This window comes from Talpa europaea, assembly GCF_964194135.1.
Source record: "Talpa europaea genome assembly, chromosome: 9".
Lineage (NCBI taxonomy): Eukaryota > Metazoa > Chordata > Mammalia > Eulipotyphla > Talpidae > Talpa > Talpa europaea.
Genome location: NC_140076.1, coordinates 94539506 through 94563221, shown reverse-complemented (window position 1 = coordinate 94563221; position 23716 = coordinate 94539506). Strand labels below are relative to the sequence as shown.

At 39.9% G+C, this 23716-nt stretch overlaps 1 protein-coding gene across 2 annotated transcripts in view; it reads right to left on the bottom strand.

Moving 5' to 3' along the window:
• Positions 1–23716, bottom strand: part of BTBD8 (BTB domain containing 8) — a gene marked incomplete at both ends in the record, with an annotated part of 77322 nt that overhangs the window by 36162 nt on the left and 17444 nt on the right. For both annotated transcript variants that reach the window (XM_084242664.1, XM_084242663.1), the window contains 3 exons: positions 6393–6482; positions 16298–16415; positions 22047–22282. In XM_084242664.1, the coding sequence (XP_084098790.1) occupies positions 6393–6482; positions 16298–16415; positions 22047–22282 (444 nt within the window). The remainder of the gene's footprint in view (positions 1–6392; positions 6483–16297; positions 16416–22046; positions 22283–23716) is intronic.

The window sequence follows — 23716 nt, the reverse complement described above, 5'->3', positions numbered from 1 at the left end:
CTCCCTGCATCCAATTTCCCACATTGCTGTTAGAGTGATTTTGCTAAAATATAAATCTGACATAGTCTCTCACTTTGAAAACCCTTCAACAATTCTCCATAGCCTACATAAAAAACCTAAATTCTTTAGCTTGCTGTACAATGTTCTTTAACATCTGACCTCTGGTTCTCTCTCTCTAGCAGCTGTTCCAAGATAAGTGAAATATTCATTTCCTATACCGAATGACTTAAAATTCCTTGTGTGTCCATGTCTTAGTACATACTGTTCATTCTGTTTAAAACACTCTCCCTCTCTACTTAGTCCATCTTTCAGACAAAGGATAAGTGGCTCTTTATTACTGGTTGTTTCCTTAATTTCCCCAAAGCAAAAAAAAATTCCCTGAATTTAACATGCAGCTAAACAAAGTAATAACTAATCTATTTAGCACTAATTGAGTGTCAGTCACTGAATTAATAAGCATTTTCAAAGATGTTAGCTCATTTAATCATTATAACAACTCAATAGTAGATACTATTATTAGTCTCATTTTATAGAAGGAGAAAAAAAAATTAAGTAACTTGCCCAAGGTCAAACTGTTAGTGTTACACTGGAATTTAAATTCAGGTAGAGGAACTACAAAGCCTGGGCTTTTATGCAATATACTAAATATATTTGCATTATCACATTTATCAAACTGACATGTAGTATCTTTGTTTACATATTTGTTTCTGTTTTTAGACAGAATCCAGATCTTATTTTTCCTGGTATTTTTTTCCCTGTAATATAAATTCTTTTATTCCTACCCTTGTATGACCACATGCATTGATAATCCTACTCAACAATGTTAAAATTTTGCTTTTAATAGTCACACATATTTTATAGATGGTAATAGGAATTTTTAATAGTTTTTTTCTTTCAGATAATTATCATTTCTCTGGCATTTCCTTTATTCCTGAAGGTTCAAGTTTTTTTTCTGGTATCCTAGCTCTTCAGGTGAACAACTCCCACGTACAGTTCTTACAGAGAAGATCTGCTGGTGACAAATTCTCTTATTTTCCTTCATTTAGCTCATTATCAGTCCAAAAATTTTCAGTGCATATAGAATAATACAATTCTGGGTTTATAGTTTTTCTTTTTAAAGATATTTTTCTACTGTCTCCTAGTTCCCATGGTTTCTTTATTTTTTTTAATGAAGTATCTTTTTCTTACAGCCTTGTTAATTATTAGACATAGGATTTCTCCCTCAGGTGTGGTCACCACAGTTCTCCCAACAACAAAGCACCCACTCTTCGTATTTTTAGTAGCAGTAGGATGTCAGCACGATTCAGAATCAGAAGAATTTCCACTTACTAATGGAGTTCTGCAGTGGAATCAGGGTGGGGACAGTGCTGCTATGAACCCCACAGTTTATCAAGGAGAGTATCTAACATTTTCTGAAGGAACAAAAGAAGAAAAGCAAGAAGAAAAGAAATGGGAGTTCTCACAAAGTAGAACTCAGAAGTGTTCGCTTTGATTGTATGGTCTTAAATAATATATGCTCAGTACATGTTTGATGAATGTTTAATGAATGGCTTTTTAGGGTATTTATAGCATCTTCTCAAACCTTCAGAGGAACCCTGAGTTGAAAGTACATATTCTTCAATTAATTTAATAAATATATGCTGGCCCCCAATGATGGCTAAGGACAAATTTCTACTGATTCAGAACTCTACATCTTCACTTTAATACTTAGGAAAAGAAGAGCAAAATCTTGAAATGTGCTTATTTATATTGTATGCATATGACAAGGTTTGATATTAGAATAAATATGCCACATTATCTGTAGCTTGTTAATCTAAAACACTAGCATAAATACTGGAATGTATACTACTCCACACACTTTTCCTCAAAGTTTCAAGAGATATTCTTTTTTTTTTTAAGATTTATTTATTTATACAGGAACCCGGGTACAGGCCAGATGCGCGGGAGGGTGAGAGGATTCACCAGAGACAGAGTGGGGAACAGAACAGGCAGACTGACAAAATAAACTGCTGAGGGGAGTAGTGGGCGAGACAGGAGAGGTCTGCCATGCCATGTGGGACCCTCACCAGCCGGCCGGGATCGAACCCGCGCTGTAGAGGCTGCGGACAGCTTCACAGCGCGGTGCTCAACCACCTGTGCCACCAGGGGAGGCCCTCAAGAGTTATTCTTATCAATGTAAATGAGAACTGGTCATTTAAGTTGAAAAAATAGTTTTTTTATTTCACATTTTAAGCAAAAATAATAAAAACAATAGTAGTTTTACTAAAATAGCAAAATCTAGACATTTGAGCCTATGTATCAATATATATGATAGCTATAAAAACAGCAAGAAACATTTTCCTGTTGTCTTGACAGAGGTTTTACTAAATGGCACTCTCATTGTGATATGTAAGTCATTTGTACTTCCTAAAAGTATTTATAAAGACATGAGCAATTGACCTAGAAAAACAAATTATCCAATATCCCACAGTTTAAATGGAAAGATTTAAAGTACTGTTCCCATTTAAATTTAATCAGAATAAAAGCTTGTAGGAGATGAAAACATTATGTACACTCAGAATCAGAAAAAAAGGAAACCTGCAAGAAGAGACGGAGCAAAGATTAGAGACTGATCACGTACACAGTATACTAAAGTCTCTGTGCTGTCTGTGTGCTTCCTAAAATTTCAGACTACTATGTATGGGTTAATGTAACATAAGGACTGACTCATTCATTCATTCACATTCAGTATTTGCAGACTGACAGGTTCTATTCTAGACTTTGAGAATATAAGAAGCTTATATTCTAGAGAGGACATGGACAATAAATAGGTAATACTTATGTTTATATATAGAAGATTATTTTAATAGTGAAAGTGCCATGAAGACAGTACAACAGGGTGACCTAAGAGATGGTAATTAAGAGTTAGGCTGTGGCTACTTTAGTTGTAGGAATCTGGGCTAAATCACAAAGGGCCTTGGAGGTTATGGTAAAGAGCTTGGGTTTAATTCTAATTGCGAAGAAAAAGCATGGAAGGATGTTTAGTCAGAAGAGAAATATGATCTGATTTAATATTTTAAAAGATCACCCTGAAAATTTGGAGTAGTTCCAGGAATCACCCAAGGGAAATGAGAAAAATCTAAATTTATGCTCCAAAGCCAAGCCCCTACTGAAAGGTTTTATTTATATAAGATGGGAATATGTGGGGTTTCTTTATAGAAATGCTGGCTGTGGTTCATTTTCTATTAGAGGAAGTGGAAAATTTCTCCTTTTCTCCACCAGAACAGGAAATTTCTTCCCAATTATATAACCTGACACTTCCCCACTCTGGAGCACAGGTGGAACTAGGATCAAAGGACTCTACTATTACTACCTCAATTTACTGAAGATTGTCCTTCTTGAAAAATAAGTGCATTATATCTTGGAGTAACCCACTCATTAAAAACACTGTGGTTCTTTTAGGTTAGGACAGACAGAACAGATAGGATTTCATGCTAGCCTACTGCAGGAAACATCCTGCAGATGTGCAACAGGGACACAATTCCAAAAGAGGTGATGAGCATAGAAAGCAGGCACTCGAGCCCATTCTGCCTCTAGAAAATGAGAAGAATCTAATTTAAGGAAAGAGGAAAAAGACAAGTATTAATGAGCATTACACAGTCTATGAGGCTATGTACCAAGCACTATGTCTGGTTCTTTCCTTACTGGATCTCATTTAATCCTTTCAGTAACCTCAGGAAGCTCAGAGAAGGTAAGCCATGTCCCTAAAGTATGTAAGAAGTTAGGAATATAATATAGGGCTGCCAATAAGGACACCAAAGTTCATGATATTTCTCGTATACCACTTACCCATCCAAACATATACTCAGGTTTATAGTATGAGTTAATGTGAAAACAGAATTTTGTGTGTGAGTGTGTGTGTGGAGAAGAACTGGGGTATAGGACAGAGGTGTGGGGAGTGAGAGGATTCATCAGAGACAGAGCAAGAAGCAGAACAGGTGAATTTATTTGAAATACAGTGCTAAGGGGGACAGCAGGCAAGACAGGAGAGGTCTGCTGTGCCATATGTGGGTTAGCTCCCTGGCCAGGGAGCAAACTCAGGCTGTAGTGGTATCACTGACACTTAACCCCTAAGCTAACAGGGAGGCCCCAGAATTTGTTTTAAACAGTACTTTGTTACAATATATACATTTCTAAAAGATGTGATTTTTTAAAAAGTAAAATTCCTAAATTCTTTATTCTTCCTACAGCTTTATATATCACGATGCTTACTACGTAGGTAGCAATCTGAGACAGTCAGTTTGATATGTGATATAAAGGGAAAGGCAAAACATATTGTGTAATAATAATAAAGGATTCAGTTAAAACCCAGTATTTTGTCAAGATACTTTCTTCTTTCATTTTAGCATGAGAAAAACTTGATTTATCAAACATGATAAAAGAGGTGAATCAAAAAGAAATGTATCTCATTTCCAAGATATTAGGACTGATAGTGAACAGTCCAGTAAGAGTGAGCCTCCATGGTGGACACAGCAACTGTGGGTATGATGAATCTGTAAGGGGCAGAGCCTTACAGTGAAGGGAAAGTCCTGTAAGAGGAGTGAGCCTGGAACTATTATAAGGGACAGTGTACTTTTTTGATGACATTCTGAAAACAATTTGGCCACTTCAATCTGGCTTCCCTTAAACAAGTTACAAAAGTTGGTGAGCAGTAGTCAAGTCATATTATAAGAGGAAATATATATCTAATACCCCATCATAAATCAAAGATGGACAATTACATAAGAGTAGAGACCAGCAGTTGATCTACTACTTCTTTCCTGTCTACTCACCTCTTAATAAATAGACTTCATCTTTAAAAGCCTGTGTGTTTTGAATATTTAATCTGAGGGCAAGAGTGAGAGTAAAGAGGAAGAGTGAGAACAAAGGATCCTTCTTGCTTTTTCCTACCGCTAATCTCACTGGGTAATCTTAGCAACATAAAACGGCTAAGAGTTTTATCTGGAGCAGCTCTGGTTGAAGAGGTACTCTTTTCCAAACAGCCTACAGCTCAGATCCCAGCCCCACACTACATGTTCCCTAACATACCTAGGAGGAACCTTAGGGGCAAAATCTGAAAATCACTGATTTAAATAGCCAGCTCAAGAACATATGCCAACAGGAAAATTTTAATTGCTTCAGTGATTGTGGTAGAATGGACTTGGAATTAAAAATCAACAAACTATAGGTATATATTCAGCATTAGCACTTATTCACCAGGTGACCCTGGGAAGACATTTGATTTCTCCAATCTTATTTGTACACATGTGTTTTCACCCATCAGTCTCAAAAACTGACTTAAGAATTAAAGGACACAGTAAATGTGGAAGAAGCCTGGAAAACATAAAGTGTAATTGGAAGGTATTATTATTGCTGGGGACAGAGTATAGTTGCAGAGAAAAATAAAAGTATAGATAATGAGTATCAGGTAGTAAAAATTGTAAGGTAAATCTACAAGGAAATGAGATTCCTTCCAGAAAAAATTAGACACGTGTTTTCTAAATTACTTTTCTCTGCTGTGGCGTAAAATCCCATAATCATACATTTCCTTAGACCTTTCTTTCACTACACAGAATCACATAATTTTTAATGAATGTCAAAAAGTTACATCTAATCTAAGGGCCTCCCCGGTGGCGCAGCGGTTGAGCGCTGGGTTGCGAAGTTGCCCACAGCCTCGGCAGCGCCGGTTCGATCCCAGGCCGCCGGGCGAGAGTCCCATATGGTGCGCAGACCTCTCCTGCCGCCCACTGCTCCCCTCAGCAGTGTACTTCATCAGTCTGCCTGCTCTGCTCTCCCCTCTGGCTCTGGTGAATTCTCTCACCCTCCCGCGCTTCTGATTGTACCCAGTGCTGGTATAAATAAATAAATCAATCTTAAAAAAATAAAATACATTAAAAAAAAGTTACATTCTAAGTCAAACTAGTGTTATCTTTCCTATTAAATTTTTATTAGATTCAGTTTCTGGAGTGAATTGAGTTTTTTAAAATGTCTAAAACAGGGCCTCCCTGTGAAGCTATCAGCAGCCTCTGCAGCATGAGTTCAATCTCTGGCCACCTAGGGAGATACCCATAAGGCGCAGCAGACCTCTCCTGTCTCGCCCACTGCTCCCGTCAGCAGTGTGTTTCAATAGATCTGCCTGTTCTGCTCCCTACTCTGTCTCTGGTAAATCCTCTCGCCCTTCCACATCTCTGGCCTACACCCCAGTTCTGGTATGCATAAATAAATAAATAAATCTTAAAAAAAAGAAAGAAAACGTACATTGTACAACAGAAACATTTCACTGAACATACAGGGAATGTTCATAAAAAGTGCTTTGTATGAAGTATTATTTGCAATCATTTGCCATAAAGCTACCTTGTAAAAATTATGCTTACCCTTGAAGAGTAATGTACTCTTGGGAGCTTTCAGCCCAACAGCCACTCAGCATTGCAGCAAAATAACAAGATCTGGCACTTAAAATGGCCCTAAAGGGAAGAGAGGGGAAAACACAGGTAAACATTTATGTACTATGCAAAGTGCAATTTTTAATGATACTCTTCATCTTTACCTCTTAAAACATTATGATCAGTTTGTCTAGTTATTACTCACTGGTAGGATTATTAAAACAAAAATTATAATCTTATATTTATACATAAGCATTTTGAGTGCTTGATTAAAACATTAATGCCAATGTCCTTTTTAATCTTTTAATTTTTTTCTCTTGAATACTCTTTTTTTTTTTAAAGATTTATTTATTTATGATTACAAGAACTGGGGTACAGGCCAGAGGTGTGGGAGTTGAGAGGATTTACCAGAGACAGAGCAGGGAACAGAACAGGCAGATAGACCCAAGTACACTGCTGAGGAGAGCAGCGGGAGAGTCAGAAGAGGTGTGCTGCGCCATTTGGGTAGCTCCCTGGCTGGGGAACAAACTCGCGCTGCAGAGGTTGCGGACAGCTTCATAGCTCTGTGCTCAACCCCTTGCGCCACCATGGAGGCCTTGAATATTCTTTATTCTAATAACTATTGAAACTAGTTTCAAGTGTGCAAATAATAAATCATTTTCAAATGAAAAAATAAAGACCAAAGGATGTTACTTGACATCATAAAGGAATAGTAATAATGGCCTCTCTAGTGGCCTAGGGGTTAGGTCTCAGTGCTATCACTGCTGTGGAACCCACATATGGCCCAGCAGACCTGTCTCACCCACTGCTCCCCTCAGCAGTGTATTTCAGTCAATCTGCCTGTTCTGCTCCCCACTCTGTCTCTGGTGAATCCTCTCACCCCCTCATACCTCTGGCCTGCACCCTAGTTCTTCTACACAAAAATAAATAAAATCTTAAATAAATAAATAATAGCAATCAGAAAGAGACCAGCACTCTAAAGATGCCAAGTTCTAGTTCAGTACTCACCTAATAAAGCTCAAGAACTGCTATACTTTAGATTTGAGAAAATGACAAAAATGATATTTTCTTTTGGATTTCCATGCTACTATCTCATAAAATGTTAAGTGGCTCCTTATTTAATTTAACAAATATTGATTTCTATTAGTGCTAGGCACTATTACAGGTGCTGGAAATATAACAGTAAATTAGATATCAAGAACAATGTTATATTGTAGTGGAGGATGTGTGAAGAGCAGATAGGGAGAGGGAGACAAGTATTTTCCTGGCAAAGGCTTACTATAGCTTATCTTAGAACAATCCTAGTGCTGAAAAGAGTTGGGAAAGATGGACTATCCATTGATCGATCAATAAATTGATAGATACACTTTATGTCTTCTCTAGAAAAAAAAGAAGAGATGGCTGACTCAAGCATTTTCTAAGCATTTGAGGTATGAAAATTAATATACAAAAACCTTTATTTAAATGAGGCCTGGAAGGTAGAAGAGCATTCTGACCACATGCACAGTAAGTACAAATCACACTACACCACAGAAAGTGATGTGCTTTGCTACCACAGTGGGAGGAAGGAGGAGGCTCCTTATGCAAAAGCTCAGCCAATGAGAGGATGCCATAACCCAGCAAATGAAAAGCCTCTGCACTCTGAACTTCCAGCTTCCGCTAATGGACTTTACTTACTACTCTTACCTCAGTCCCTCCAAAATACACAGATTTCTCTTTTTGTTCTAGGGAAGTGTTGGTGAGTTTTCTCATGAAACTACACTTCTTAACTACTTTTTGTTGTTTCTGAATAAACCCCATTTTGCTGGAGAACTAATTGGTTCTTTATCTGTTTGAGGTCAATACAGGCGATTTTTTTCACTGAGGTAATTGCCAAATCTAACAGCAACGGGAGGTTAAGGAATTCAGTGTAGTTATGGGAATCATCATAATTTGAGGAATACACAATGGAATTTTGTGTCCATCAAAGTGGGGAGGTTTTGGTGTTTACCCCAGTATTTCACCTGGGTTACACCCTAGGAAGAAAAGTGAATGTGAAACAGACAAGCCCTTAGTAGAAAGTAAGTCCAGACTCCCATGTCTCTCATATGCATTTACCTCAACTAATTTCTTGCAAGTCTAATCCCATCTTCATGTCTGCTTGTCAGAAGACTTGAACTAACACAGGATGCTAGCCATTTCCATCCAAGTAAGATTAAAAGCATCTGAGCCTTAAACTATTACTCTGATCCTAAGGCAAAACTTAGAAAATACTCCTATTAGCACACCTGCCTGAGCTTAAGAAATAAACTGGTTTAAAAACCAGTTTAAAAGACAAACTAGAAGCTAAAAAATAAACTAGATAGCATGGTGTATTAAAAATCTTTGCCAAGGGCCTCCCCGGTGGCGCAGCGGTTGAGTGCTGGGCTGCAAAGCTGCCCGCAGCCTCTGCAGCACCAGTTTGATCCCTGGCCACTGGCAAGGGTCCCACATGGCACACAGATCTCTCCTGCCACGCCCGCTGCTCCCCTCAGCAGTGTATTTCATCAGTTGCCTGTTCTGCTGCTCAACGCTCTGGCTCTGGTGAATTCTCTCACCCTCCCGCACTTCTGACTGTACCCAGTGCTTGTATAAATAAATAAATCTTTAAAAAAAAAATCTTTGCCAAGTTTTTCATTTCATTAACATGCAAAAACTATTTTCTCCTTTGATTAAATTTAATCTCAACCAACAAGGTTGCTTCTGGCTCTGTTGCAATGACCTAATTTTCCCCTTGCTCTTGCTTTAATTTGCTATTATTCAATACTTTCTGATGTTAGCTGAACTAGATTCACTACTCTAGCTAGAAATTAATGGCCTGGCCATTAGAGAAGAACAAAGACCCCGGGAGACGCGCACACAGCCCAGGCTGCCGGTAAGCTTGCGCGGAAAAGGGCGCGCTCGGCGCGCTTGAAAAGCAAGTGCAGACCGGGATAGCGGCTGCCCAGGTCCCCGCGCCTGTGACCTAGGCTTGGGAGACGACCTAGGCTTGCGGGGAGACGCGCGGAGGTCCTCACTGAGGTGAAGGTCCCTCCCTGAGTAAGCAGGAACCAGGCGCCCAGGCACCGGAGCGGTGCAAAAGGCGCCATTCCCGCGCCACTGAACTGGGCTACAGCCCGCGTCCTGGAACTGAGGGCTTTGGAACTGAGACCCGGGGCACGAAATTAGGGGCATGGGTTCCCCACGACGGTGGGGCACAAGGCAGACACAGCACCCCAAAGCCGTTGAGGTGTACCCTACCATCCCCGCTCTGCTCCCTGTCCCACGGGGTGGAAAATCAGCTCCCCAAGGGCTCCAGGAGAGATCTCTGGCTCCACCTAGCGACTTGAAGCCAGCAGAGGCTCCTGAAGGAGCTAGTGGCCAGCTGGGGAGTTAGCCCACGCCGGGCCCCTTCCGAACAAGTAGTCTGAGCCCACAGGGAGAGTGAGCACCCACAGCCAGGGCAGACCAGGCACGCAGAAGAGTGTGCCTGACACCGGACGCGCAGGGAGTGTGTCCCACATCACCATTTTAGAACAGGGACATTTCTTCAGTAAAGACTACCTGCAGAAGGCTTCCTCAGGAGCCAGAGGTGAGCGGGGGAAGTTCACCCACGACAGACCCCCTCTGGCCTGCAGTCCAAGCCCAGAGGGGGAGCAGGAACCTACCGCCGGGGCAGACCAGGCGCACAGGGGAGTGTGTCCCCACATTGACATTTTAGGACAGGGACCTTTCTCCAGTAAAGACTGCTTGAAACTGACAGATGACTCCTGGAGGAACCAGAGGGGAGCAGAGAAGATCACCCAAGATGCCGGCCAGTCCCAACAACACAGTGTCCCAACGCATACGGCAAATTAGAAAACAGACAGTAGGGAGGAGAAGAACCACACGCAACCTAGCAACTCTCCAGAGAAAAAGCACACCACAAAAAGAAAACCAGCCCCCAGATTGCAATGACAGTAACTTGGAAGAACTTCTGAGCCTTCCAGAAAGAGAATTAAAAATTGCCGTGATTAAAAAACTGACAGAAGTCATAAAGGAAAACAATGATAAGGGAAAAATAATCAACGAGGGGATGGAACTTAAGCAGCCGTGGCTGGGGATAGCTTGATAGTGCTGAGACTTAATCCCTGCGCCAACAGGGAGGCCCCAAATCCAATCTATTTTAATGTAGGTTCACTGAAGTCTCATCTTTCTTGCAAAAGCTATACCCATATAGTGTATAATTTCTAGTTCAAACTTTTTTTGTTTTTTAAAGATTTATTTATTTACACAAGTACTGGGGTACAGGCCAGATGTGCGGGAGGGTGAGAGGATTTACTGGAGACAGACAAGGAACAGAACAGGCAGACAGACCAAAGACACTGCTGAGGGGAGCAGCGGGCGAGACAGGAGAGGTCTGTCGCGCCATGTGGGTTTCTCCCTGGTTGGCTAGGAATCGAACCAGTGCTGCAGAGGCTGCGGCCACTTCACAGTGCTGCGCTCAATCCGCTGCACCACCGGGGAGGCCCTACTTCAAACTATTTTAAAGTGAAAACATTAAAACATTAATAAATCAATCTGAAGTATAAAATCAGGTTAGATTTTTAAAATTCCCTCTTAAACTTTTCTATTGTTTCATCTATACTGAACACAGTAGCAATTTTTTAAAGTTCCTCTCCCTTATTAAGTCTTTCCAAAGCATTTACTTCAGTTTTCTCTGGAATAACTTTCTTTCTATAATTCATGTATTGCTGGTTTATATATTTTACTAAATTTTGTCATCAAAATAATAAATTCAAATAGCATTACAGAGGTTGTATCTCTTCCAAGTGTCTCTTCAAAGACACAAATTCACTGATAGGAATGGAAATGTGTAGGTATATTTGAGAATAGCCTTCTAGCTTTCTGGAGAGTTCTGCCTAGCATTTCAGCATGCTCTACAGAAAGCAGCTGAAGAGCAGATTTAGTCAAGTTACGGAGTTACTACTCCAGGAGGTCTGTTTCCTTTCAGGCACTTAGTGCTTATGATTTGGTTCCCTACTGCAACCTCCCACTGGTAGCAAGGAATTTCACTCCTTTGCCTTCTGTGGTTACACATCTAACTTCTTATTATTTTAAGTTTCTCAAGTGGAAAGGGTTGACTACTTATCGCTAATAAAGTAGTTAATATTAAGAAGTTAGTAACTATTATATGGTAATTTGAATTTTTTTAAAAAGATTTATTTATTTATACAAGAATGGGGTACAGGCCAGATGTGGGGGAGGGTGAGAGGATTCACCAGAGACAGAGTGGGAAACAGAACAGGCAGACTGACTGAAATACACTGCTGAGGGGAGGAGAGGGCAAGACAGAAGAGGTTTATCGTGCCATGTGGGTTGCTCCATGGCATCGCAGAGGCTGTGGACAGCTACAAAGCGCTGCACTCAACAGCCTGCGTCACCAGGGAGGCCCGTAATCTGAATTTTTAATACAATTATTTCATTAAAGTTTCCTAGCAATTCTATATTAGAGAAACAACAAACTTTCTCTAAAGTGTCAGGTCATAAATATCTGGTATTAAGTATACTAGGCTTTGCCTGCTGCATAATTTTTATTTTTTTATATTTTGCTGTTATATACAAAAAGAAACCACTGACCAGATTTGGGCCATAACTTGCAAACCTTCACTATAAGATAGGGCAACAACGTACCTCCTTTCTAGATACCTAGTATGTATTTATAGCAACTAACATTTACTGAAAGTTGCAATAAGCTAGATATTATGGTAAGTGCTTGATAAACATGATTTGATTCAATTCTCACAACCATAATAATAATAATAATTTCTTTTACAGATAAAGAAATTTGAGATCTGGAAAGCTAAGTAGTTTCCCATTAAGTAGTAAATGGTGGAATTAGAATCTAAACCCAGAACGACTGATTTCTGAATAATTAAGCTATGCCCTTCGGAAAAATACTTTTAGCTATGTACCCAAAAACACTGAGTTAACTAGGGATATTGCACAAACTAGAACATGCCTCCCGACTCAGTGCCAATTCACTAAATATTCAGATAAATCTACATTTTAAGAGAGTATTTGGCAATGTCTTAAATAACAAATAAATGACTAATAGTATGATACCAGGCACTGAACAGGAGGACATTCTGGAAAGGCTTTATCAAATCTTAGTTTTACAATGCTAAAATTAGGTATCAAAAAAGCAACACAAGAGAATCTTATTATGGAAGAGAAGAATAATACATACATTATTTTAAAAATGTAACAGATACAATTTCTCTTAGAAAAATATTGAAACAATAAATGAAACTATAATGGGAGATCAGCAAAGGTGGGGATCATGTAGGTACTTGGGGTAGGTTGAAGAGGACAGAAGGAAATGAAAGTGGAGAAAAGTAAACATCACAGAGATGGTATCCATCTGGTGACTGAGAGAAATTCATGCAGGAAAGTAAAGTTAGAGAGCCCCCCAGCTAAGGACAGTGTGCAGCAGAGACCTAGGAACAATACGCAGAGACGTATTGACAGGAATAGAACAAATGAACAAATTCATTAGAGATCCATGGATTCTAATGGGTCTTCCTTTTATGACAACCTCCTTTCACCAAATAAAATAAGTTCTCTTCATTTCTCTTTTGATCAGTATGGAAAAAAACAAGGACAAATATGTGGGGATGGGTGAAGTTATGCTTAAAAGAGGGAAAGGCCTGGGCAATAAATGTGACTTTGCCAAGAGGCCTACTGCTGTCCCTTTCCTCCTTGGATTAGGTGAACATGCAGTGATTCAAACCGTATTTGTCTGCACACTGGCATACTGGTGTTGCTACCATCTACACAAAAGTTTGTATTGTACCAAAGACCTAACACCTGGATAATGACAGCGAACAGGTATATATAGTACTTGTGTGTCAGGTATGTTCAAAGTTGCTTAAATGTAGTAATTAATTTAACCTTCACAATCACTCTAGAAAATGGGCACTTTTATGATCCCCATCCTTTGCTAAGAATGCTGAAACACTGAATGGTTAAATGACTTGCCCAAACTCACATAGCTAAAGGTGTTAAAGTGTGAATTCAAGTATAGGCAGACAACCTCTTCACACACTATTAACTACTCTGCTGGAAGTAACTTCTTCGGCCTAGTCATGCCATCACAAGCAAGTGACTGGCATCAAATTCTTACAACATAAAAAAGCCTCGCCAGGTATTGGACTGGAGACCAAGATAAAGACTGGACAAAGCAACTGGAGAGAGAATCATGGAGGAAGTGGGGTGTCAGGGCTATGAAAGATAGTGACTATAAAAGAAAAAAAAATGATCCTAACACTATACCAATTTGAATATATTAAACTAGCAAATTAAACAGTACTAAAATGTGAAACCAAAGCTGAATATAATCCTGACCATAAATCCTAGTCTTTACGGATTAGTTGCACTGACTTTTCTATATATGAGCACATATAATTAAATAATTGAAACAGGGAGAGCACAGAAAGATGGCAAGAGAGTGAAGGTCCAAGTTCACCTCCAGACAGGCACAGCAAAACTGATGCAGAACAAAGCCAAAACCCTTAAGGGAAAAACAGGTTACCAGGAAATACAATAGAAGCATCAGCCCAAATGAAAGGGGTAGGAAAACCTCTTAGTGAACTTTATTTAAAGTGACAGAGGGAGGGCCTCCCTGCTGGTGCAAGGGGTTAAGTCTCAACACTATGAAGCTATCTGCAGCACGAGTTCCATCCCCAGCCAGGGAGCTACCCACATGGCATAGCAGAACTCTCCTGTCTTACCTGCTGCCCCCCTCAGCAGTGTATTTCAGTAGATCTGCCTGTTCTGCTCCCCACTCTGTCTCTGGTGAATCCTCTCCTTGCCACCCCCACCGCCCCACATACACACACCTGTGGCCTACACTCCAGCTCTTGTATGCATAAATAAAATAAAAAAAGGGTCAGAGGGACGTGCTAGCCCACAAGAGGGAAAAGTGGCGGTGGTACAGAGTCCCCACAGCTATTAACTTGGGCACCAATGACATCAGGGGTCCTAACACAGGGCACTGCACCAGATAAAAGGGAGCACCAGCAGGCATCTAGGGTGGAACCTGCACTGCGGGAGAGCCACAGAGATGGGAGTGCCGAGTGAGGACCATTGGCTCGAATCTGAGGCTCCTAACACAAAACAGCGGCAGCTGAAGGGTCAGACACACCAGAAGACAGGGTCAGAGCACCTGTCTTCCTCACAGAAGAGCACACACAAAAGTTGAGGCGGAGGCAGCTGAAACATCTGCCACCCCAACTGCAGGCTGAGACATCCAAAGCACCTGCCACCCCCATGCTCGGCCGAAATATCTAAACACTTGCCATCCCCCACAAAGAAATGCTTCACAACAGGAATTTCAAATTCCTGACTCTGCTGGAGCAGATCCTTTGGTACCCACGACCCCTGATTGGTACCAGTCTCCCAACAACTACTGCAACAACTACAAAAATGCCAATTGAGGGGCCTTCCTCATGGCGCAAGGGGTTAAGACACAGCACTATGGAGCTGTCCGCAGTCACTGCAGCACGAATTCGATCCCCATTGCAGCACTAGCTCAATCCTCGGCCAGGGAGGTGACCCACATGGCACAGCAGACTTCTCCTGTCTCACCCGCTGCTCCCCTCAGCAGTATATTTCAGTGGATCCGCCTGTTCTGTTCCCCACTCTAACTCTGGCGGGTCTTCTCACCCCCCGCATCTCTGGCCTGCACCCCAGCTCTTGTATGCATAAATAAATAAATCTTTAAAAAAAAAAAAGCCAGTTGAAAATTTGTCCTTACTAAAACCCATACAAAACTGAAAATGAGGAGATAGAAGAAAACAGTACAAATGCCAGAAAGAAAAAAACACAACAAAAGAAGCCTGACTTAGTATGATTAGTGAGAGCACAAACATCACTATTGTCGTTCTGGTAAATCTTGTAATCTAAGCCCACTGCTGATTTCATTAAGGGCTATGCACCCGTGAACCTAGAAAACTGATTCTTGCCGTTGCAAATAGTCTGGTTCTTTCTCTTAAGGGAGCCCCAGAATAAGTTAACACTCCATTTGGAACACATGAGAGGGAGGGTGAAGAACCGTCTGGGTTCCCAGTTTTCCATTGTGAAGGGAATCCATTGTGAAACCCAGCTGTACTTCTTTCCCTTGAGTTCCAACAGAAAATCTGTATTTCTTACTATATTTTTTTCTTTTTTCAAGCAGATTTTAGTTACTTGCAAAAAAAAGTCCAACCAAAAACAGGCAGAGGGCTTTAATCTGAAATCTAATGTCTAAGTCACCAGATTCTAAATCAGAATAATGGTTTTTAAAAAGTACATTGAAATATTAAACCTCCTAATCAAAGCTATTCATGAGAATCATCTATTTTGAATCAGAGACATTGAGCCAAAATGCATTCAGAGAACATAACGTGTCATTCATGCAGAAACAATCATTCTCAACACAACAATGCCTGTGAAATTGAAAACTGCATTTAATTATATTTTCTGTGACAGTGGCTTTCAAACCTATTTTAAGCAGCAGAATATTTTCTTATAATGAAATCTTAGGTTCATGTCCATTGCAAAGTGCAGATGAGAGAATCTGCTCTGGCTAAGGCAGGTGCACAGATCTGACAGAGGCGTGTGCGTGTGTGAAGGCATATGCACAGATCTGATTGGGGCGTGCATGCACGTGTGTGTGTCTGTGTGTGTGAAGTTGCAGGCAGAAATCACTGCCTGGTAGACAATCTCTGTCTATGGGAGATCTCCTGAGGCTTCACATGGAACCCTTGTGAAGGGAATCAGAGTTTGACAACCACTGTGCTAGAACAACATAGCCAGCCACCCCTTTCTGTACTCTATAGTTAAAACCAAGCTAGCAAATCAGTCACATGACTATTTACCTGTGTGCTTTAAAACTTTTTCCATCAACATAAATATCAATATCTGGACAACAAGGTTTCACGTAAAGTTTCAATAAATCTTCTCCCAACTCAGATGCAGGTTCCAAGTCATTATTATCTTGAAAAAAAAAAAAAAAAAAGCATTTCTTTTACATTATAGATATCCAAACTTTTTTTTAAAATGTTAAGGGTTTTAACAAATTTCTTAAGAAGTTTATTACTATTATTATTTCATAAAGTCCATTATTTTACATCCTTGTTCATTTTTTCGCAGTATAGGATTTCTCCCTCAGGAATGGACACTGTAGCTCTCCCACCAAAGCACCCCCAGTCCCCCCCCCATAGTCTGTTAATACTCCCCACTCCTCCCCCTCTGGATGCCCTAGATCTATATGGTTAGGCTATAAGGGTTAGTCAAATATTCTGTATTCTAGTATCAGCAAACAATTTCTCCAGAGTTATCTAGATTGATTACTGAGAGGGAACAGCAGAGATTCGAATATTTGGAAGTGCTAAATTCAAGATAAAAATTTAGAATCTTCTATACTTTCTGCTCTGTGATATATATTTCCACTTAAACATAGATTCAGCTTTAAATATAAATATACACAAAATTAAAAAAAATTTAAATGTAGGTGATATCACAAAATTATTCAACAAAATTAAAGCCACATCATGAACACCTGACTTAGAAAGTTAGAAAATTTTTCAGTTTTAATATTCTTTTTCATTATTTAATTCCTTCCTGTCCCACCTCCATACCTGGTTTTATACATCTTTTCCAGTGGCTGTTCCAGATTTGTACCTTTTATAATAAACCAGTAAACATAGGCGAAATGGTGTCCTGGGTTTTGTGAGTCATTCTAGCAAGTTACTCACCGCGAGGGATTTTAGTAGAATGCCCCAAATTTGTAACTGGTTGGCATAAGTGTGTGTAGCAAAGGGAACCACAGTATGTCACCCTGAGATACGCCACTTTGGCATAAGGATTATGAAATACAGTTATCTGAGAATCAGCAAATACAGGAAAAGCTCTTTACCTCCCCCTAATTGCCTAAAATTGAAGTATAAACAACTCCTTTCAAACATTTCCTTTTATAGAGAAAATTTACATCTTTAAAGATAACTCCTTAGCAGAAAGAGGCTACTCTTATCACTGACTCGTCTGCATAATAAATAAAGACTACCTTTATTTATTGTACATTTTCTTCCCCCACCTTCCCAAAATTTGCCTCCACCCTCTGTGGGCAGAAACTCCTTGTTTCTATCATCTGAATATCTTTTTGAGTCTTAATTCTTTATGAAATTTCTTTATGAAATTCTCTGTGGGACCGTAAGTTTTGAAAAATTGTTTAATTTTTCCTTCTTTTAATCTATCTTAATTAGTTTAGTTCTTAGGCTGGTTACAAAATCCAAGAGGGAAGAAGTGTATGTACAGTATGATATACATAGAAAAAAGGGGAGGTTCCAAGTCCCCTGGTCCACCTAAAGGTGGAGCTAGGCAGGGAAGAGCAGCTAGAGAGGACAGAGAGAAGGAAGGAGAGCAAGAAGACGACCTGGAGGAGGCACATGAAGCAGAGACATGTGAAAAAAGAGGCCACGTTTGCTTCTCAGCCTTGGACTTGTACCAGGGACATGGGAGACATGGAAGGAGACACTTAGAAGAGATGTGGGTGCAAAGTCCGAGGGGAGGCTGACATTGGTAGCCTTTATCTTGACTGGATTTTTATTTTGTTCTTCGAATTTCCAGACTTGCCTGGCCTCTTCTGCCCCTTTCCTATGGGTCCCCAACAGAAGTGCCTTAGCCTTATGTAAGCCTTCTGGCCTTCTGGCCCTGCTTTGGGCCAACTCTGGTTGGCTGGCATTTACCTATGAGGGGATGGGTAACTTTGGGTGTTCCATGTGGAAACTATTTTAACTATATTCTTTCTCTTCTCTCTATTGCACATTAATTGTGTTAAAGTTCTTTTCTACTGAAGGTCTTATAAACTAAGGGTATGTTTGTCTTGATACGGCAATGTCAGAACACATTTAGTGCAGGCAGGCTTGGGGATCCTGGGGTGCCCCCCCCCCATTCTGCTCTCTAACAGAAGGAACTTTTCCTCTTATTTTTTTAAATATTTATTTATTTATGCATACAAGAGCTGGGGTACAGGCCAGAGGTGTGGGGGGGGGAGGGGTGAGAGGATTCACCTGAGACAGAGTGGGGAACAGAATAGGCAGACCCACTGAAATACACTGCTGAGGGGAGCAGCAGGCGAGACAGGAGAGGTCTGCTTCACCATGTGGGTTTCTCCCTGGCCGGGGATCAAACTCGTGCTGCAGTGGCTATGGACAGCTTTGCAGGTTGTGTCTTACCCCTCGCACCACCAGGTAGGCCCACTTCTCCTCTTACTGAAATAAATTTCTAGGCTAAATAGAGATGCTCTTGTGTGCGGTGCCACATCATCAGCTGAACTTTATTGCTGCAGATGTTCTGCTTGACCAGAAAGTCATTTTATCCAATTAGCCAATCCCCAAATGTCAAGTCAATGCTGGATTGTATACTTATTTCCCTGTTCCTTGGTCTTTTTAAATAAGATCAGATATCCAACAGCAATCACTTCCTGCTTCTGAGATGCTACTTCTAACATTATAAAAATCCCTCTTGTCCAACATTCCTCAAGTAGAGTGCTCTACTGCTTGCGAGGCACTGGACTCCCCCAATGCATAGATTGCTATTTCTTGAATAAAGGATATCAAACTTGCTTGTTAAATTGTTTTAGTTTTGTCATTTTACATTTCCTAGTTACTCCATTTGTGATTACATTTGAAGTGAGGGCAATCTTGTGGACTTAGCTCTTAATCTGCGGGATCTGTGTAAGTCAGTATTGAGTTGTTGGATACCAGTTTCTGTCAAAGAATTGGTGTGTGGAAAAACACCCAGTAGGTGTCACAGATAAAGTCAGGGTAAAAAAGGAAAAATACAATCATAACAACTCAAAACTCAATGTTCTCCAACCTAAAGTGATTGTTTTCCTCTATCCTAAATTTGCTTTATTTGTCCTCCTTAAGCCTATAAAACAATACCATCCAAACCCCTTAAGTGACTTATGAGTAAGGTGACCTTGTGTCTTGGTATGCCTGGGACAATGCCGAATACCCCATAATAATTATTAACAGCAATGATGATTTTTCACCTTTTGCTCTCTCAAAAGTGTCCCACTTTGGATTGCAAAATATAAGGTCTTTTATATAAGGTTCTTCATGATCTACTTCTGTGTACACTTCCAGGCTCATCTCTTACTGTTATCATTCTTGTCCCCTACTTCATCCCACTTACAGAGTAAACCATTCCTGGTTTTCCTATTTGCTATGCGCCTCTCATATTTGCTATGTGACTCTCTTTGACTTCAGGAATGTTATTTTCCTTGCCTGGAATACTTCTCCCATAAGTTCATTTTGCCTCATTAATTCCTGCTTTTTGGGACTCCCACTATAGCTTTCTCTGAAAGCCTAAAGTCCAGGATATGTGTACCCTACACATCCTCATAACACTTTGTACATTATCCACCTGACTATATCCACTACTAAACTTCTGAACAGGACCTTATTGTTTTGTTTACTTCACATCTTCAAAACATGAGTGATTTTGGTAAGTTATTAGGAAGAATAGCAAGTGCAAACACACAGGGGTGACAAAATATGGTGGTGGGGGGGAACAGAAGAAATGTCAGGTTATTGGGCCTCCCTGGTGGTACAAGGGTTAAGACGCAACCTATGAAGCAATCTGCAGCCTCTAGAGCACGAGTTCGATTCCTAGCCAGCCAGGAAGCAACCCACATGGTGCAGCAGACCTCTCCTGTCTCACCCACTGTTCCCCTCAGCAGTGTACTTCGGTCAATATGCCTGTTTTGTTCCCCACTCTGTCTCTGGTGAATCCTCTCACCCCTTACACCTCTGGCCTGTACCCCAGCTCTTGTATGCATAAATAAATACATCTTTAAAAAAAAAAGAAATGTCAGGATATTCATTAGGGTTAGTGCTTATGGGGTCTCAGGGGTTGTAAAGAGAGAAAGTAAGAGTTCTAGGAAGGAGACAGCTCACAAAATCCCTTCATGCTATGGGAAAGGATTTGAGATTTATATTAAGGTTTTGGGAGACTACTGAAGAATTTTAATAAAGGGAGTTCTATGTCAGACTTGCAATTAACAAACACTGTTCTATATGATAAAAACAGAGGGTGGTACAATAAAAGGCTTGGTAATTACCCAGAATACAAATTCTCAAGGAAAATAGCCAAGTCCTAAAATAAAGAAAAAGCTCCAGGATAAACTAAAGAAGTATTCAGGAAATAAGTCAACAGACACAATCTTGAATAGAATGAAGGGTAAGAGAACAGAAAGACAGTGACATAATTCACATTGATAGAGTATTTAAGGAAGAGCAGGTTAGGAAAAGCAGAGATTAGGTCAGTCTGAGACAGGTTAAATTTTAAGATATTTCAGCTATCTTGGCATACCTCAGAGATGTTGTGGGTTTAGTCCCAGACTACCACAAACAAGCTAATATTGCAATAAACTGAGTCACATGACTTATTTTGATTTCCCACTGCATGTACAAGTTATGTTTATACTACACTGTAGTCTTAATTATGCACCAGCAGTATGTCCACAAAAATAATAATATGCATATACATTAATTAAATGTGACAGAGACATGAAGTGAACACATGTTGCTGGGAAAATGGTGCCAGTAAACTTGCTCAATGCAGGGTTGCCAGAAACCTTCCATTTGTAAACAAGGCAATTATCTGTGAATCACAATAAAGAAACATAAAGTCAATAGAGGGTTGCCTGTATATAGACAGTGATGTCCAGTCAGTGACTGGATATAAAACCCAGAAAAAGTGGAGAATACCAGGTACCTATGGGGCAGAAAGATGAAGGGCCAGTGAAGGAGACTGGGGTGTGGCCAAGAAGGAAAATCAAGAGCACAATGTCACAGAAGGCAGTGACCCTCGAGGAAGGGGGAACTGACAGAATGAAAAATGGAAAAAATAAGATGTGGACCAAAAGCATCCGTTAAATGGGAAACATATGGCTTTTCCATGGAGTGATGGAGAAAGTAGATGAAAGAGAGGGAACTGAGGGACAAATGAGCTCTTTTCACTACAACTTAATGGGAGATCAATTTAATGGGAGGCTGTGAAGTTTGCTAGAAGCAGGAAAAAATGGGTATAAGATACCAGTTCTGGCCTCCCTGGTGGCACAGGGGGTTGAGGCAGCGCTGTGAAGCTGTCTGCAGCCTCTGTAGTGCAGGTTCAATTCCCGGACAGCCAGGGAGCTACCCACATGGCACAACAGATCTCTCCTGTCTTGCCCGCTGTTCCCCTCAGCAGTGTTTTTGGTCCATCTGCCTGTTCTGCTCCCAGCTCTGTCTCTGGTGAATCCTCTCACCCTCCTGCACTTCTGGCCTGTACCCCAGTTCTTGTATGCATAAATAAACAAATCTTTAAAAAAAAAAAAAAAAGATACCAGTTCTGTCAACTGCTCTATTTGCGTGACCTTGGGAAAGTCACTTATATTCTCTTAGAGTCTTCCTCTAGAAGAATCAGTCTGTAACCACTTACTTCTTAGGATTATTTGAGACTAAATGAAATAATCAGTAGAGCTGCTTTCTTTTGAGTATGCTTCTAATTGTATTGAAATATAATTACTTTCAATTCTATAAAATTTTATTAAAATGTTTTCTTTAAAAAATACTTTACCAGTAGAAATTAAGCTGTCCTCTCTATTACTGATATCCTCTGGAATTTCATGCTTCAGGAAAGAAAAATCAGATGATTTTTTACCTAAGAGCTGCACAGATGATTTTTCTTCATCGTCAACACAATTTTGAAAATTGAAGTCTTGTTTCTTTTGTGGTAACCCCCTCTCCACTATCTTTTTCTTAAGAACTTCCTCTTCATAGTCTTTTATATTTCTGTCTGATGAATATACAATCCTAAAAGACAAAATATAAAACATTAATGAAAATAATTTTGGTGATTCTTAAAAGCTAGTTTCCCAATATGCTGCTTTCACATACAACAATTACATAATTTTAAAATGTTTTAAATACGGATTAACGGGAGAAGGTTCAATCTAAAATAGCAAAAAATATGAGAAGTGGTCTGTAAAATTTTTTGTTGCTAAAAGGAAACATATAATATCAACAAAAATTATCTAGATGAGATGGACCATTTCTAGAAAGACACATACCACCAAACCTAATGTAAGAAGAAAACAGTATCTTAATAGACCTATAAAAAAGTAAAGTAACTGATTAGTAATCAAAATCTTCTTAGAAAGAAAAACCCAGGACCAGGAAGCTTATCTGGAGGATTCTACCAAATGTTTAAAGAAGAATTAATGCCAATCCTTCACAAGCTTTTCCAATAATTAGACAAGAGAACACTTCACAATTCATTCTGTGAGACCAGTATTATCCTAACACACTAGAAGACAAAGATATCACAAGAAATGAAAACCAAGGCCAATATTCTTTATTAATATAGATGAAAAAACTCTCACAGGTAACAGCAAACTGAATCTAGTAACATATAAAAAGTATTATACACCATGACCAACTGGACTAGATCTTAGAAATTCAAGAGTAGTTAAATGCATGAAAATCAGTGCTATACACCATATACTATGATGTAAATATCTGTGTTGACCCAAAATTCTTACGTTGAAATCTAATGCCCAATGTGATAGCACTAGGTGGTGGAGACTTGGGAAGGGATCAGTGCTCTTATAAAAGAGGTTCCAAAGAGATCTCTCCCCCACTTCCACCATGTGATGGGCACAGAAGCCCACAGTCTGCAATGCCCTTCACGGCGCTATGATCTTGAACTTACGGCCTCCAGAACTGTAATAAATGAATGTCTATTCTTTACAAGCCACCCAGTCTGTGGTAAGTAGTTATGGAGTAAGAACCCATATCAACAGAACAAAATTCACATGACAATCTTAACAGACACAGAGCAAACATTTGACAAAATCCAATACCCTTGTCATGAAAAAAAAAAAAAACAACAACAACAATACTGAGCAAACTAAGAATAGTCTGATGTGATAAAGTATATACATGAAAGCCTCATAGCTAAAAAATACAGTAAGAAAACTCCACAGCTAATATACATAATGGGAAAAAAGTCTGGAAGGTTCCCTCCTAAGATCAGCAAAGATCTCTTGCCACTTCTATTTAACATTTAACTAAAGGTTCTAGCCAGGACAATCAGGTGAGAAAAAAAACAAAAGGCACCTGAATTGGAAAGGAATTAAAATATCTCTACTTACAGATGACAAATAGATATAGAAAATCCATAGAAATCCACCACAAGCACTGCAAAGTTGTAACATACAAAACCCACATGCAAAACCAACCACATCT